The 12,757-nt window shown below is 50.6% G+C and overlaps 1 protein-coding gene across 2 annotated transcripts in view; it reads right to left on the bottom strand.

Annotated features, from left to right (window-relative positions):
- EDC4 (enhancer of mRNA decapping 4) overlaps positions 1 to 4,617 on the bottom strand; it is a 60,676-nt gene extending 56,059 nt beyond the window's left edge. For both annotated transcript variants that reach the window (XM_044987270.1, XM_044987269.1), the window contains exon 1: positions 4,363 to 4,617. In XM_044987270.1, coding sequence (XP_044843205.1) covers positions 4,363 to 4,438 — 76 coding nt within the window. In that variant the 5' untranslated portion in view covers positions 4,439 to 4,617. The remainder of the gene's footprint in view (positions 1 to 4,362) is intronic.
- Positions 4,618 to 12,757: the final 8,140 nt, after the last annotated feature.

The following is a 12,757-nucleotide window of genomic DNA, read 5'->3' as shown; positions in this document are numbered from 1 at the left end:
TCGGCATTACATGGAGCAGATGGCAGCTACATTCATCCTCTATACAGAGACTCCAGGCCACAGAATGCACTGCACTCCCTACCATAGGGTCAGGACTGCATCTATTGTGGCTTGTCCAGCAGCACCATGAAACTGATGCAATCCTAGCTGGTTTCACTCTGCCCTTCCTTGTTGCCCCTGCACAAAAATGCTCTGTGCAGCACAGCTGTGATCTGCTGTAGCAAGAGATGCTATAAAGGAGGTAAATTCTCTGCTCTCTCTATGCCCAGAGATAGTGGAGGTTCACATGCACCTTTGCTGCTGGTGCCAGAAAAATCTTGGGGGAAAAGAGAAAGAGCATCATATAGCAATGGGGGCACGGCTGGCTGGCACAATGACCTACTGCAGCACATCGGAGTTCAGGATCACATTTAGTCCCTTGCACCTCATTCCTAGCCTGACCCAACTGCATTGCAGGGGCAGTACACTCAGATATATGTGGGGGGAACAGGGTCACTCTAACAACCACATCAACAGGAACAAGAGTCATCCTGAACTACCTCTGTCCTTCCCCATGGCTTCAAGGAGAAAGCACGAGACAGGCACATTCACCACCATCCTGCAGAGAAAAGAAAGCAGCTGATCATAAGCTGGGTGTTAGACTCACCTCCTCACACACAGGGGTGGCTCTAGGAATTTGGCCGCCCCAAGCACGGCGGCATGCTGCAGGGGGCGCGCTGCCGGTCCCCGGTCCCGTGGCTCCGGGGGGACCTCTTGCAGATGTGCCTGCGGAGGGTGCGCTGGTCCCGCGGCTCCGGTGGAGCATCCGCAGGCATGCCTGCGGGAGGTCCACCGGAGCCGCGGGACCAGCGGACCTCCCGCAGGCATGACTGCGGAAGGTCCGCCGGAGCCGCCTGCCGCCCTCCCGGCAAAATGCCGCCCCAACCGCGCGGTTGGGTCTGGAGCCAGCCCTGCTCACACAGGACTGTTCCTGCTGCCCCACACAAGGGAACACTGGTTTGTATGAAATAGAGTGTCACACTAAGTCAGTCATTTGAACAGGGTGATGGGGCTGGTGTGCCATCTCCTGCCAGCAGTGGTTTGGATGAGGATTCGAGGAATGCTGCCCAGCTCTCTAGCAAAAGCTCTACTAATTAACACATTGGCACCGTTAGCAGCAGTGGGCACGCATCGGGCAAGAGACTCCCAGCACTACCAAGTTAGGCTAGGAGATGGTGAGAAGAGACAGCACTCCCAAAGGCAAGGCGGCAGCTACCAGAGTGACCCAACCATCTGTGGCTGAGCTGGGAAGGTACAGAAATGAGTGACATCTGAGTTGCTGATGGAGCAGTGTTGGCCTACTGAAAGTCGCTGATATCTCACAAAAAACAGCCTGTGGAGACAGCTGCAGAGGATTGCATTTGGATCGGAAGGAATAACACTTCCCATTCCAGAACATGGGAGGTTATTCATTCTAAAGGTAGCTCTATTGCAGAGTTTCTTTAGGTTACTAATCCAACTAAATTATCACACTGGTAAGAAAAACTCTCAAACAATTGCAACAGCAAAACCTTTAAGGGTGACAAGGAAAAACAAATAAGCCAGGAAGTTCTCAGGGCCTGTCTACACTTGATGCTGCAGCGATCAATGTATCGGTGGTCGATTTAGCGGGTCTAGTGAAGACCCGCTAAAATCGACTGCTAATCGCTCACCCTTTACTCCTTTCCTCCACCTAATTGAGAAGAGTAAGGGGCATCAAGGGGAGAGTGTCTCCCATTGACGACGGATAGTGTGGACCCCACGGTAAGTAGAGCTAAGCTATGTTGATTTGAATTACGCTATTCACGTAACAAATTGCGTAGCTTAAATTGACTTTTCCCTTTAGTGTACACAAGGCCTCAGTTAAGAAGCTCAAAATCTGAGCTCTATAGTCTCTTGCTCACCCTTCCACATCCAGAGAACCTCCACTTGCCCGCTCACTACAGCAAAGAGATGGAGCTCCAGCACCCGTATCACTAGAGAGGACAGTAGGAGAATGAAGCAGCAGAGGATTCTACAGCCTAGGGGTGGAGGTTAAGAAGCAAACTCTGGATCATACCAGGCTAGCTGAAATAGGAAGCATCTCTGCACAAATCAGGAGGGCAGTACCATTATACCACTAAACGGAAGTGTCGTGCAGAGACCGAGTCCAGCAGGATTGTCTATTCATTCAGACCACGGTTGTGTGTCTACTACAACCTTCATACAACTGTCTGCACTGGAATTAGATGTGGAGGTTAGAATCTATCCCATAGGTCCTCTCTCAGGCAGTTGGGTGTCCCAGCCACAGGAAAGCCCTGTCTGGTAGCTGACTATTCGAAAACAGAAGCTGCTACCAACCATTTACCAAATCATCCCTCTTCACTTACATACCCAACAGAAGAATGAGGAGAGAATGTAGCTGGAGAGGCTGAGGAGCTGGTGGGATTAAGCTGAACCAGCTCCTCAGTTTCACTCACAGATTTTAACTTTCCAACTGTTAAGAAACCCAGCAGGATGCAGAGTCACTACCATGGGTGGCAGCACCTGCACTTCCACAATGCAAAGCCTTTTTCACAGCTGCCAAAGGGCCACATGGAGACCTGCGAGGAGCTCAGCTCCAACAGGGCTCTGCTGCGAGCACATCAGTTGTTGCAAAGGCAGCTCCACTGGCCTCTCATAACACACAGCAAGTGCATCAACACACCCCCATACTTTACCCAGCCAAGACCCACGTTGGCAACTGCCTTAGGCAGGCAGACTGAAGGCAACCTTGTTAGTATGGAGCCAAGGCCCACAGAAACCCTGGCTTCTGCATGGATCAAGATGGCACAATGTATGCTGGGGGCAATGAGCAGTGCAGGTCAGGAATCCAAGGGTGCTCCCATCCTCAATGCCATGACACCAGATACTACCCAAGGCACATCAGAGCCATTTCCCAGAGTACAGGGTGGCTGCTCCGACATAGCAAGAGAACATTTTGGCACAGTTTAACTGTGCTGCTAGAAATCGTTTGCGCTTTGCTGCTCCGGCAGTCACAGAGTTACATTTAGGATCTTATTACTGTAACATCTAGAAGCCTTTATCATCCGCCAGGACCCAACTGTGCAACACACAGAAGAATAAGACAGTCCCTTCCCCAAGGAGCTTACAAATGCACTATAAGATGAGAGACAACAGGTGATACAATACATGAGACAATATTGGTCAGCATGAGAAACAATGTTTTCAGCACATCAGCAGTTTAGCCGCTGCCAAGTTCTCTGTAGCCCTCGTGGCTAAGAAGCGTTAAGGAGGATAACAAGGTAGCTCTACGGATGTTTACAGGAAGCACCACTTAAGGATGAGGGGCTGCATGGGAAAAAGCATGAAGGTGTCTGAAAATGTAACTCATGCACAATGGAGGCTGGCATTACGGGTGTCCGAGGTGAGCATCGACAGCTTGATACTGACTGGGAGATGACTGGTAGGGTGGGGATTGACTGTGAATGGCCTCGAGAGTGAAGACAAGCAGCTTACATTTGATGTAATGGAGAAGGGGAAGCCAGTGGAGCAACTCAGAAAGAGGGGTGACATGGCCAAACTGACACGGGAATAAAAAGATCTAATGTCTTCCCCCACACTAGGAACGAGCACGTGAGATTAGGGGAGCGGAGTCAACAAGAAAACTGCGTTGGGGAGAAACTAAATTTCCACCCAGCTCCTCTTCTGCCAGCACTGCCGTTTCCCCAAGAGGTGAGAGCTCCCCCACCTCGCCTGGCCCCTGCAGCAGCCGGGCTCCCCCCTGCCACCCCTGGGCTGGCCCGGGAGAGCCGCAGAGCGACTCCCACACATCGCAGCACACAACAGCGACACTGCTGGAGGAGCAGAGCCCAGTGCCACGGGCACTGCTCAGGGGGCTGGAGGAAGAAGAGCAGAAAGGAGGGATTCATAGCGGGGTCACCGCAGGGGAGAAGGGGGGCGAGCGGGCAGACGGGCAGGGCGCGCCCTCAGCGGGGACGGGCGGCGGCCCCAGCGAGGGCACGGGCGGGGGGGCGCACGGAGGGGGCGCGCCCCACGGGACACACGCGGGCAGGGAGGGGGCGGCCCCAGCGGGGGCACGGGCGGGGGGGGCACGGGGGGGCGCGGCCCCAGCGGGGACACACGCGGGCAGGGAGGGCGCGGCCCCAGCGGGGACACGGGCGGGGGGGCGCACCCCACGGGACACACGCGGGCAGGGAGGACGCGGCCCCAGCGGGGACACAGGCGGGGGGGGTACGGGGGGGGCGCGCCCCACGGGACACACGCGGGCAGGGAGGGCGCGGCCCCAGCGGGGACACCGGCGGGAGGTGGGAGCAGCCGGGCGGGACGTTCACGGGCCCTCACCTGCCGGCCGGTCCAGCTTGAGGATGTCCCTCAGGTGCTGGGTCGCGTCCTCGATGTCGATGCTGGCAGAGGCCATGGGCCCGCTTCCCGCTCCGCTCCCAAGTCCGGTCCGACCCGCCGACTCCACTTCCGCTTCCGGTCCGTCACCACAGCGGCCCCCGGCATCCAGCCCCGGTCACGTTCCGACCGAACCAGAGGCCGCGGGCGAGATTCCGCCCCCTGCCCGGCCTCGGAGCCTGGTGTGGGTGTGTGTCTGTCAGTAGGTATCGCTGGGGGCGGGGCGGGGATTGTTAGCCGAGGGGGGTCGGGGCTATTGTTATGGGGCGGGGGGGATTGTTAGCCGAGGGGGGTCGGGGCTATTGTTATGGGGCGGGGGGGATTGTTAGCCGAGGGGGTCGGGGCTATTGTTATGGGGCGGGGGGGATTGTTAGCCGAGGGGGTCGGGGCTATTGTTATGGGGCGGGGGGATTGTTAGCCGAGGTGGGGCGGGGCTATTGTTATGGGGCGGGGGGATTGTTAGCCGAGGGGGGTTGGGGCTGTTGTTATGGGGCGGGGGGATTGTTAGCCGGGGCTGTTGTTATGGGGCGGGGGGGATTGTTAGCCGGGGCTGTTGTTTTTTTTTTTTTTTTTACATGTCAATGAAATACATAAGATTACTCACCTTGAGAAGCTTCAACAGTTATACAAACAGTGGCCCTGTATCTATTGGGCTTCCAGGAAATGGGGCGGGCTCGCCCGCCCCATGCTAACGGAACCCCCCCCAGCCTAAGGGGAGGTGCCACAGAGCCTCAGAAATGCCTCTGCCCCATCAAGGTGGAGGACGCTAGGGACCAGCAGAGGCAGCACCTGAGGCCCTTCTGGAGATTCTGCTACTACCTCAAAGAGAAAGTTGGCATTTCCTTGCTTCTGAGGGGTCACCTGTGCATCTATGTCACAGGGGGACCTAGGGCAGCTGACTCAGGTCACGGGGAGGAGACCAAAGCCCTGAGGGAAGTAGGATACCGGGAGGAAGCAGGAAAGCGCAAGAGGGGAGGACTCCTGCCTCACACTGAGAAAGCAGGACATCAGCGAGTTATCTTTAGTGCCTAGACACAAATGCAAGAAGCCTGGGAAACAAGCAGGGGGAACTGGAAGTCCTGGCACAGTCAAGGAATGTGATTGGAATAACAGAGACTTGGTGCAATAACACACATGACTGGAGCACTGTCATGGATGGATATAAACTGTTCAGGAAGGACAGGCAGGGCAGAAAATGTGTGTGTGTGGGGGGGGGTTTGCGTTATATGTAAGAGAATAGTGTGACTGAGCAGAGCTCTAATATGAAACTGCAGAAGTATCTGAGAGTCTCTGGATTAAGTTTAGAAGTGTGAGTAACAAGGGTGATATCCTAGTGGGAATCTGCTATAGACCACCAGACCAGGGGGGTGGGGTGGACGAGGCGTTCTTCAGGCAACTAACAGAAGTTACTAGATCACAGGCCCTGGTTCTCATGGGGGACTTCAGTCACCCCGATATCTGCTGGGAGAGCAATACAGAGGTGCACAGACAATCCAGGAAGTTTTTGGAAAGTGTAGGGGACAATTTCATGGTCCAAGTGCTGGAGGATCCAAATGGGGGCAGAGTTCTTCTTGACCTGCTGCTCACAACCAGGGAAGAATTAGTAGGGGAAGCAAAAGTGGATGGGAACCTGCGAGGCAGTGACCATGAGATGGTCGAGTTCAGGATCCTGACACAAGGAAGAAAGGAGAGCAGCAGAATGCAGACCCTAGACTCCAGAAAAGCAGACTATGACTCCCTCAGGGAACTGATGGGCAGGATCCCCTGGGAGAATAACATGAGGGGGAAAGGAGTCCAGGAGAGCTGGCTGTATTTTAAAGAATCCTTATTGAGGTTGCAGAAACAAACCATCCCGAGGTGTAGAAAGAATAGTAAATATGGCAGGCGACCAGCTTGGCTTAACAGTGAAATCCTTGCTGATCTTAAACACAAAAAATAAGCTTACAAGAAGTGGAAGATTGGACAAATGACTAGGGAGGAGTATAAAAATATTGCTCAGGCATGCAGGAGTGAAATCAGGAAGGCCAAATCACACTTGGAGTTGCAGCTAGTAAGGAATGTTAAGAGTAACAAGAAGGGTTTCTACAGGTATGTTAGCAACAAGAAAGTGGTCAGGGAAAGTGTGGGCCCCTTACTGAATGAGGGAGGTAACCTAGTAACAGAGGATGTGGAAAAAGCTAATGTACTCAATGCTTTTTTCACCTCTGTCTTCCCGAACAAGGTCAGCTCCCAGACTACTGCATTGGGCAGCACAGTATGGGGAGGAGGTGACCAGCCCTCTGAAAAAAGAAGTGGGTCAGGACTATTTAGAAAAGCTGAATGAGCACAAGTCCATGGGGCTGGATGCGCTGCATCCGAGTGTGCTCAAGGAGTTGGCGGATGTGATTGCAGAGCCGTTGGCCATTATCTTTGAAAACTTATGGTGATCGGGGGAGGTCCCAGATGACTGGAAAAAGGCTAATGTAGTGCCCATCTTTAAAAAAGGGAAGGAGGAGGATCCGGAGAACTACAGGCCAGTCAGCCTCACCTAAGTCCCTGGAAAAATCATGGAGCAGGTCCTCAAGGAATCCATTTTGAAGCACTTTGTTCCTGATCACTTTCCTCTCCTCAGTCAGCATGGATTCACCAAGGGCAAGTCATGCCTCACTAACCTAATTGCCTTCTATGACAAGATAACTGGCTCTGTGGATGAGGGCAAAGCAGTGGACATGTTACTCCTTGACTTTAGCAAAGCTTTTGATACGGTCTCCCACAGTTTTGTTGCCAGCAAGTTAAAGAAGTATGGCCTGGATGAATGGACTATAAGGCGAATAGAAAGCTGGCTAGATCATCGAGCTTAATGGGTAGTGATCAATGGCTCCATTTGTAGTTGGCAGCCGGTATCAAGGGTCAGTCCTGGGGCTGATTTTGTTCAACATCTTCATTAACGATCTGGAGGATGGTGTGGACTGCACCCTCAGCAAGTTTGCAGATGACACTAAACTGGGAGGAGTGGTTGATACACTGGAGGGTAGGAATAAGATACAGAGGGACCTAGACAAATTAGAGGATTGGGCCAAAAGAAATATGATGAGGTTCAACAAGGACAAGTGCAGAGTCCTGCACTTAGGAAGAATCCCATGCACTGCTACAGACTAGGGACCGAGTGGCTAGGCAGCAGTTCTGCAGAAAAGGACCTAGGGGTTACGGTGGAGGAGAAGCTGGATATGAGGCAACAGTGTGCCCTTGTTGCCAAGAAGGCTAACGACATTTTGGGCTGTATAAGTAGGAGCATTTCCAGCAGATCGAGAGATGTGATCATTCCCCTCTATTCAGCATTGGTGAGGCCTCATCTGGAGTATTGTGTCCAGTTTTGGGCCCCACACTACAAGAAGGATGTGAAGAAATTGGAAAGAGTCCAGCAGAGGGCAACAAAAATGAATAAGGGGCTGGAGCACATGACTTATGAGGAGAGGCTGAGAGAACTGGGATTGTTTAGTCTGCAGAAGAGAAGAGTGAGGGGGGATTTGATAGCTGCTTTCAACTACCTGCAAGGGGGTTCCAAAGAGGTTGGATCTAGACTGTTCTCAGTGGTAGCAGATGACAGAACAAGGAGTAATGGTCTCAAGTTGCAGTGGGGGAGTTTTAGGTTGGATATTAGGAAAAACTTTTTCACTAGGAGGGTAGTGAAGCACTGGAATGGGTTCCCTAGGGAGGTGGTGGAATCTCCTTCCTTAGAGGTTTTTAAGGTCAGGCTTGACAAAACCGTGGCTGGGATGATTTAGTTGGGGATTAGATCCTGCTTTGAGTAGGGGGTGGGACTAGATGACCTCCTGAGGTCCTTTCCAACCCTGATATTCTATGATTCTAAAACTAGGTGGAACCTGCACTCTGGCACTCTCCCCACTCCCTGCGGACTGAGAGCCCAAGCTTCAGTCCAAGCCCAAATGTCTACACTGCAATGTTATAACCCTGCAGGACGAGCCAAGTGAGCCCAAGTCTGTTGATCTGGGCCAGCCACAGGTCTTTTATTGCAGTGTAGACATACCTATAGGAGCTGGCTGAACTAAAGAGAGAGGTCTCAGGGTTAGCCACCATGTTTTCTACCTTGACCTAACTATGAGAAATTCTCTGCTGCAGACCCATCTTAACACCTTTTGTCTTGATTTCACTGGTCAAGGTTCACCTAGATTAGCTAAATCAAGGTAAAAAGTGTTAATTTGCAGCTTCACTAAGAAAAAGGAAAGGCAACCTAACATGTGTGTTGGACAAGGTTAGGGTGGGGCTCTCTTCCTAATTTAGGCAAACTGAGCCACTGCTCTGAAAGGAAAAGTCTTTTGCCTGTGTTGGGCATCTTCCACTACCTCTTCCAAATAGCATCTCCATAGCCCATAACTCTGCTCTCTTCAGTTGCCAGCAGATGGAAAGCAAGTAGGGTGTGGAAACAGAGTGGTATGTTATTGTGCGAGCCTGGCTGTGTTGCTGGAGAACGAGGGGCAGATAAAGTTCAGAGCTATTTACAGTCACCTCTGCAGCTCCCTCTCCCCTCCGTCATTTGAGACCATTACTGTGATAACTCCAGCAGGGGCCACAGTAGGAAAGCTGTGAATTTGCTGCCGGGAGGAAGTAGGACAGGCAGATTGATGATCCCTGGGGAACAGGAGCAGGTGTGCTGTGGACCAAGAGAGATGCACCAAGGGGGCACAGGGTGAATCCTGTTGGAGAGCTCCGGAAGCAGCTTCAAGGACAAGCACTGTCGCAGCTCCTGTCTTCCGGTGGCAGGTGTTAGCCCTGGGGCTTTCCGCTGCCTGCTCTGTTTGGGGGCCAGGAAGGCACTAGGAGATTCCTTCTGCACTAGAAATAGAAGGAAACAGGGCTATTTTCTCAAAGAAAAGCGAAGGGAGCAGGATGAGTGGCACTTAAACCATCTTTTCCTCTTGCTATAATGGGCTGCCCCCTCCCAGTTAAACAGAAGCAGTGGAGCCTCTGCCATTAACAGCTTCCACCACTTTTAGATCCTTTCCAGGCACAAGCATAAACATTTATCACCCCCTCACACTAAAGCTTGGGTGCCTGGACTTAGCTAATACAAAAGCTACTTTCAGACCCAAACAGGCCCCATCTTCCTTGCACTGGGCTAGCAGGGAATGTGGTGGTCTCAGGTACATGCATTACTCCAATCTCTTTCCAACTGGGAAACTGCTATAAAGAACAGGGAAGGCAACAATGGTGCAAGTCTTCACTTACCTGGATATCCTTGAGCCAACCAGAAGCAGCAAGTGCTCTTCATTTTGACAGATCAGGCTAAGGAAGACACTGGGCCTGAAATTCATGACAACAGCCTGGCTTGCAGGGGTCTGATTTGCTCTTGGAGGAGGGAAAGCATTCTATTTAGATTGAGCTTCTCAGGGCCCGTGTTCAACAACAGTGCAGCAGTCTGCGGGTGAAGGAGGTAAAAGATGGCTATAGAACCACACACACGTACGGTGGCGCCGATCAGTACAAATCAGGAGAAATGCTGAGGTGAAAGGTTAGTGGAGAACAGACTGCTTCACAAGTTGAGAGGTTTGAGCTTTTTTTTTCAAAAAGAAAAAATGCTGCGGCGAATCATGTTACTTCAAACTTTCCCTTGGATATGACCATTGCCAAAGACACTGTGTTTCACCCAAATACAGTATCTTTAGACGAAGGAGTGAAAAGCTTTCCTTGGGTCAAAGTCAAATAAATCCTTCACATGAGGTCAGTTTGGGGCTCCTGTCAGCCAACCAAAGCAGAGCACAGCTTAGTGCTTTCCCAAGTAAGCTCCCTCCCCCTGTCCATGATGGGACCAGACTGCACCCTTCATCCTAAACCCAAAGTTATGGCATTGCACTTGGGCTGCACTGTCACACCGAAGGCAGCCTCAATTCTAGTCACTCTTTTGGGACCAACTGGAGATTGGATAATGTGAGTCCGCGGCTGAACAACTGTCAAATGAGCACAGATTAACAGGACTCCCTCCCCAATCATAAGACCCATCGCTGTTAAAGTGGCATGTGAAAGCTGGTAGATGTGAGAAATAATGGAACAGTGTCCTTCGGAGGACGCTCACACAGACAGTGCAGTCTGAAAGCAGCTGCCTGTCACTGCAAATAGGATTTGGGAGGAGAAGTCACATCTAACGCAGTTAGGGAGATCCAAGATCTTTGGTAACAAGAGCTTCAGCCTGTAAGATGTCATTGTGGTGAGGAGTCTAAACTTCCCTTAAGAGTAGGCTAAGCACCTTAACCCAATAAACTCAGCTTGCCAGCAGTGCACTGGTTTGAGCAGCGAGGAGGTCTGCATCCCCTCTAGCAGCTGAGTTGGTAGGTTGAAATATTTCACACCCAATGGCAGGAATGCTCCAGTAAAGCTGAGCTGTTCTCAACTCTTCCCCGGTCTAGCTTTTCCAGTGTTAGGACCCAGCCATAATCTAGTCTCTGGTTTCTTGGCTTGAGCCTAAGCAAGCAACATTTGTTAAAGAAAACCTTTATTAACACATTGGTCACAGGTACAATCATAACAAGCCATCATCATACAGTAGAGCATATACTGAATGTATGGTCTTACTCCACACAACTCTTCACCTGACTTAAATTGACCCACAAGGCTATTGCTGTACATAGGCTGCACCTTACAATTTTAAAGACGTTTTCCTCTGTAAGCACATAGATTTCCTGCCACGAAGCATTTTGTAAGCTCTGTGCCATTCAATGACTGGAGCAGGGTTTTTTCCATTTTCTTCTGATAAGCCAGATAACTGCTGGTGGCACATTTTCATATTTACATCTAGTGGACAGAAAACTCACGACCCAGAGGTATTCCAAGGTGGATCACATTTGGAGCAATGTTAGAGCATCAAGAAAAAGAGGTCACCCTATTTCTGTAGTGAGCAGCACAATGGTCTTCCAGTCCATTCACAAGAGAGCAGCTCTGGCATAATAGAGAATATAGAGCTAGGTGGTCGAACACTGCTTATTGCACACAACTGAAGATGTTTAAAGTTTATGGTGCAGACTAGCTTAGAAATTCTTCTTCTCCAATTTGAGTTAGGGTTAGAACCCATTTTCTTCAGCCAAGACAACTCTAGATAGCTGACCAAGGCAGCTACAACTGCAGTACATATGTGCCACCAAGGGGAAGGTTCTTAAACTATAAAAGCCAGTTATTCCAGGGTTGGAGGCAGATGTTCAAAACAAGTTATTCAGTGCAAACAGAAGCCAGTCATTCCCTTCTTAGGGACAAGGAAGATGCTTTTCCTTTTCCCACCTTCTAGTCAACATGTGATGTTCCATAAGGACAAGATGGGTTGTCTGTAAGAATCACATCTGGGGAATTTTCTTAAGGCATCTTTTTAATATGGCTATTAACACTGCTAATATTAAGGCCAACATGACATTCCAGCTAAGTATGGTACCATTAGAGGATCCCAAAAGTCTCATCCAGGGCGGGCAGGGCAAGACAGACTTTTTGGAATGAGAATCTTGGGTTTATAGAATGTATCCTTCTCCCCACCTAGAGTAGTTAAGAGGGGCAGCAACATCCCTTCTCCTCCCTCCAGGCAGTCCCCCTACATTTGTACGTGGCTATTTCAGAATTCACTCCAACACTTGCAGTGAGATATGGGCAGCAGTGCAGGAGCTTCCATGCAACAGTTTATGATGGAATAAATGGGTTCTTTAAAGCAGTCCTTGAGCTGAAGTAGTAACTAAGAGACAGTAAGTGTCTTCCCCCTTATCCTGGGCACAATGAATGAGCTGCAGCCTCCCAGAAGCATTTTATGTAGCACTGGCTTCTACAGGAAGTAGAACTGGCACTTGTGTCTTCTCTAGATAGGAAGCCAGGGCTGAACTACCAAGGGGAAGAAACTTATTGCTATGCAAGAAGTTAAATAGGCAAGAAACCTCCTCGGGCAGCCGATTGCTCCCTTCTCTGAATTTCAGGTCTGTTAAGAGTAAGAGCGGAGTTTGTGAAATAATGGTCAGACTAAGATTGATAGGAAGCATCACTCCTTTAGCCTAGTAATTAAGTAGCTAACTTGCAAGAGCAAGTTATAGAGTTGGATGCTGAGGGGTCTCTGGGTTTAGTGGGCAGGATCTTTCTGCAGAACAGATTTGATTAGAGTCAACTCTATTAGAGCCAGCCTCCTTTCTCTTTCTAATTTGAGAATGGACTGGAAGAAGATGGGTCTAATAGCAGAGGGGAGGGATTCCTATCCTGAGATCAAAAAGCAATAGCTTTGCTTGATAGCAGTAGCCCCTGACCACGAAGAATGGCCCTTTTGTATATAAGAGTCTTTCTGCTAAGGACTAATCCTTCTATTACAGGATTAATAGAACAT

Source organism: Mauremys mutica, chromosome 14 (assembly GCF_020497125.1).
Source record: "Mauremys mutica isolate MM-2020 ecotype Southern chromosome 14, ASM2049712v1, whole genome shotgun sequence".
Lineage (NCBI taxonomy): Eukaryota > Metazoa > Chordata > Testudines > Geoemydidae > Mauremys > Mauremys mutica.
The sequence above is the reverse complement of the archived record's forward strand: the minus strand, read 5'-3'. Positions and strand labels throughout refer to the sequence as shown.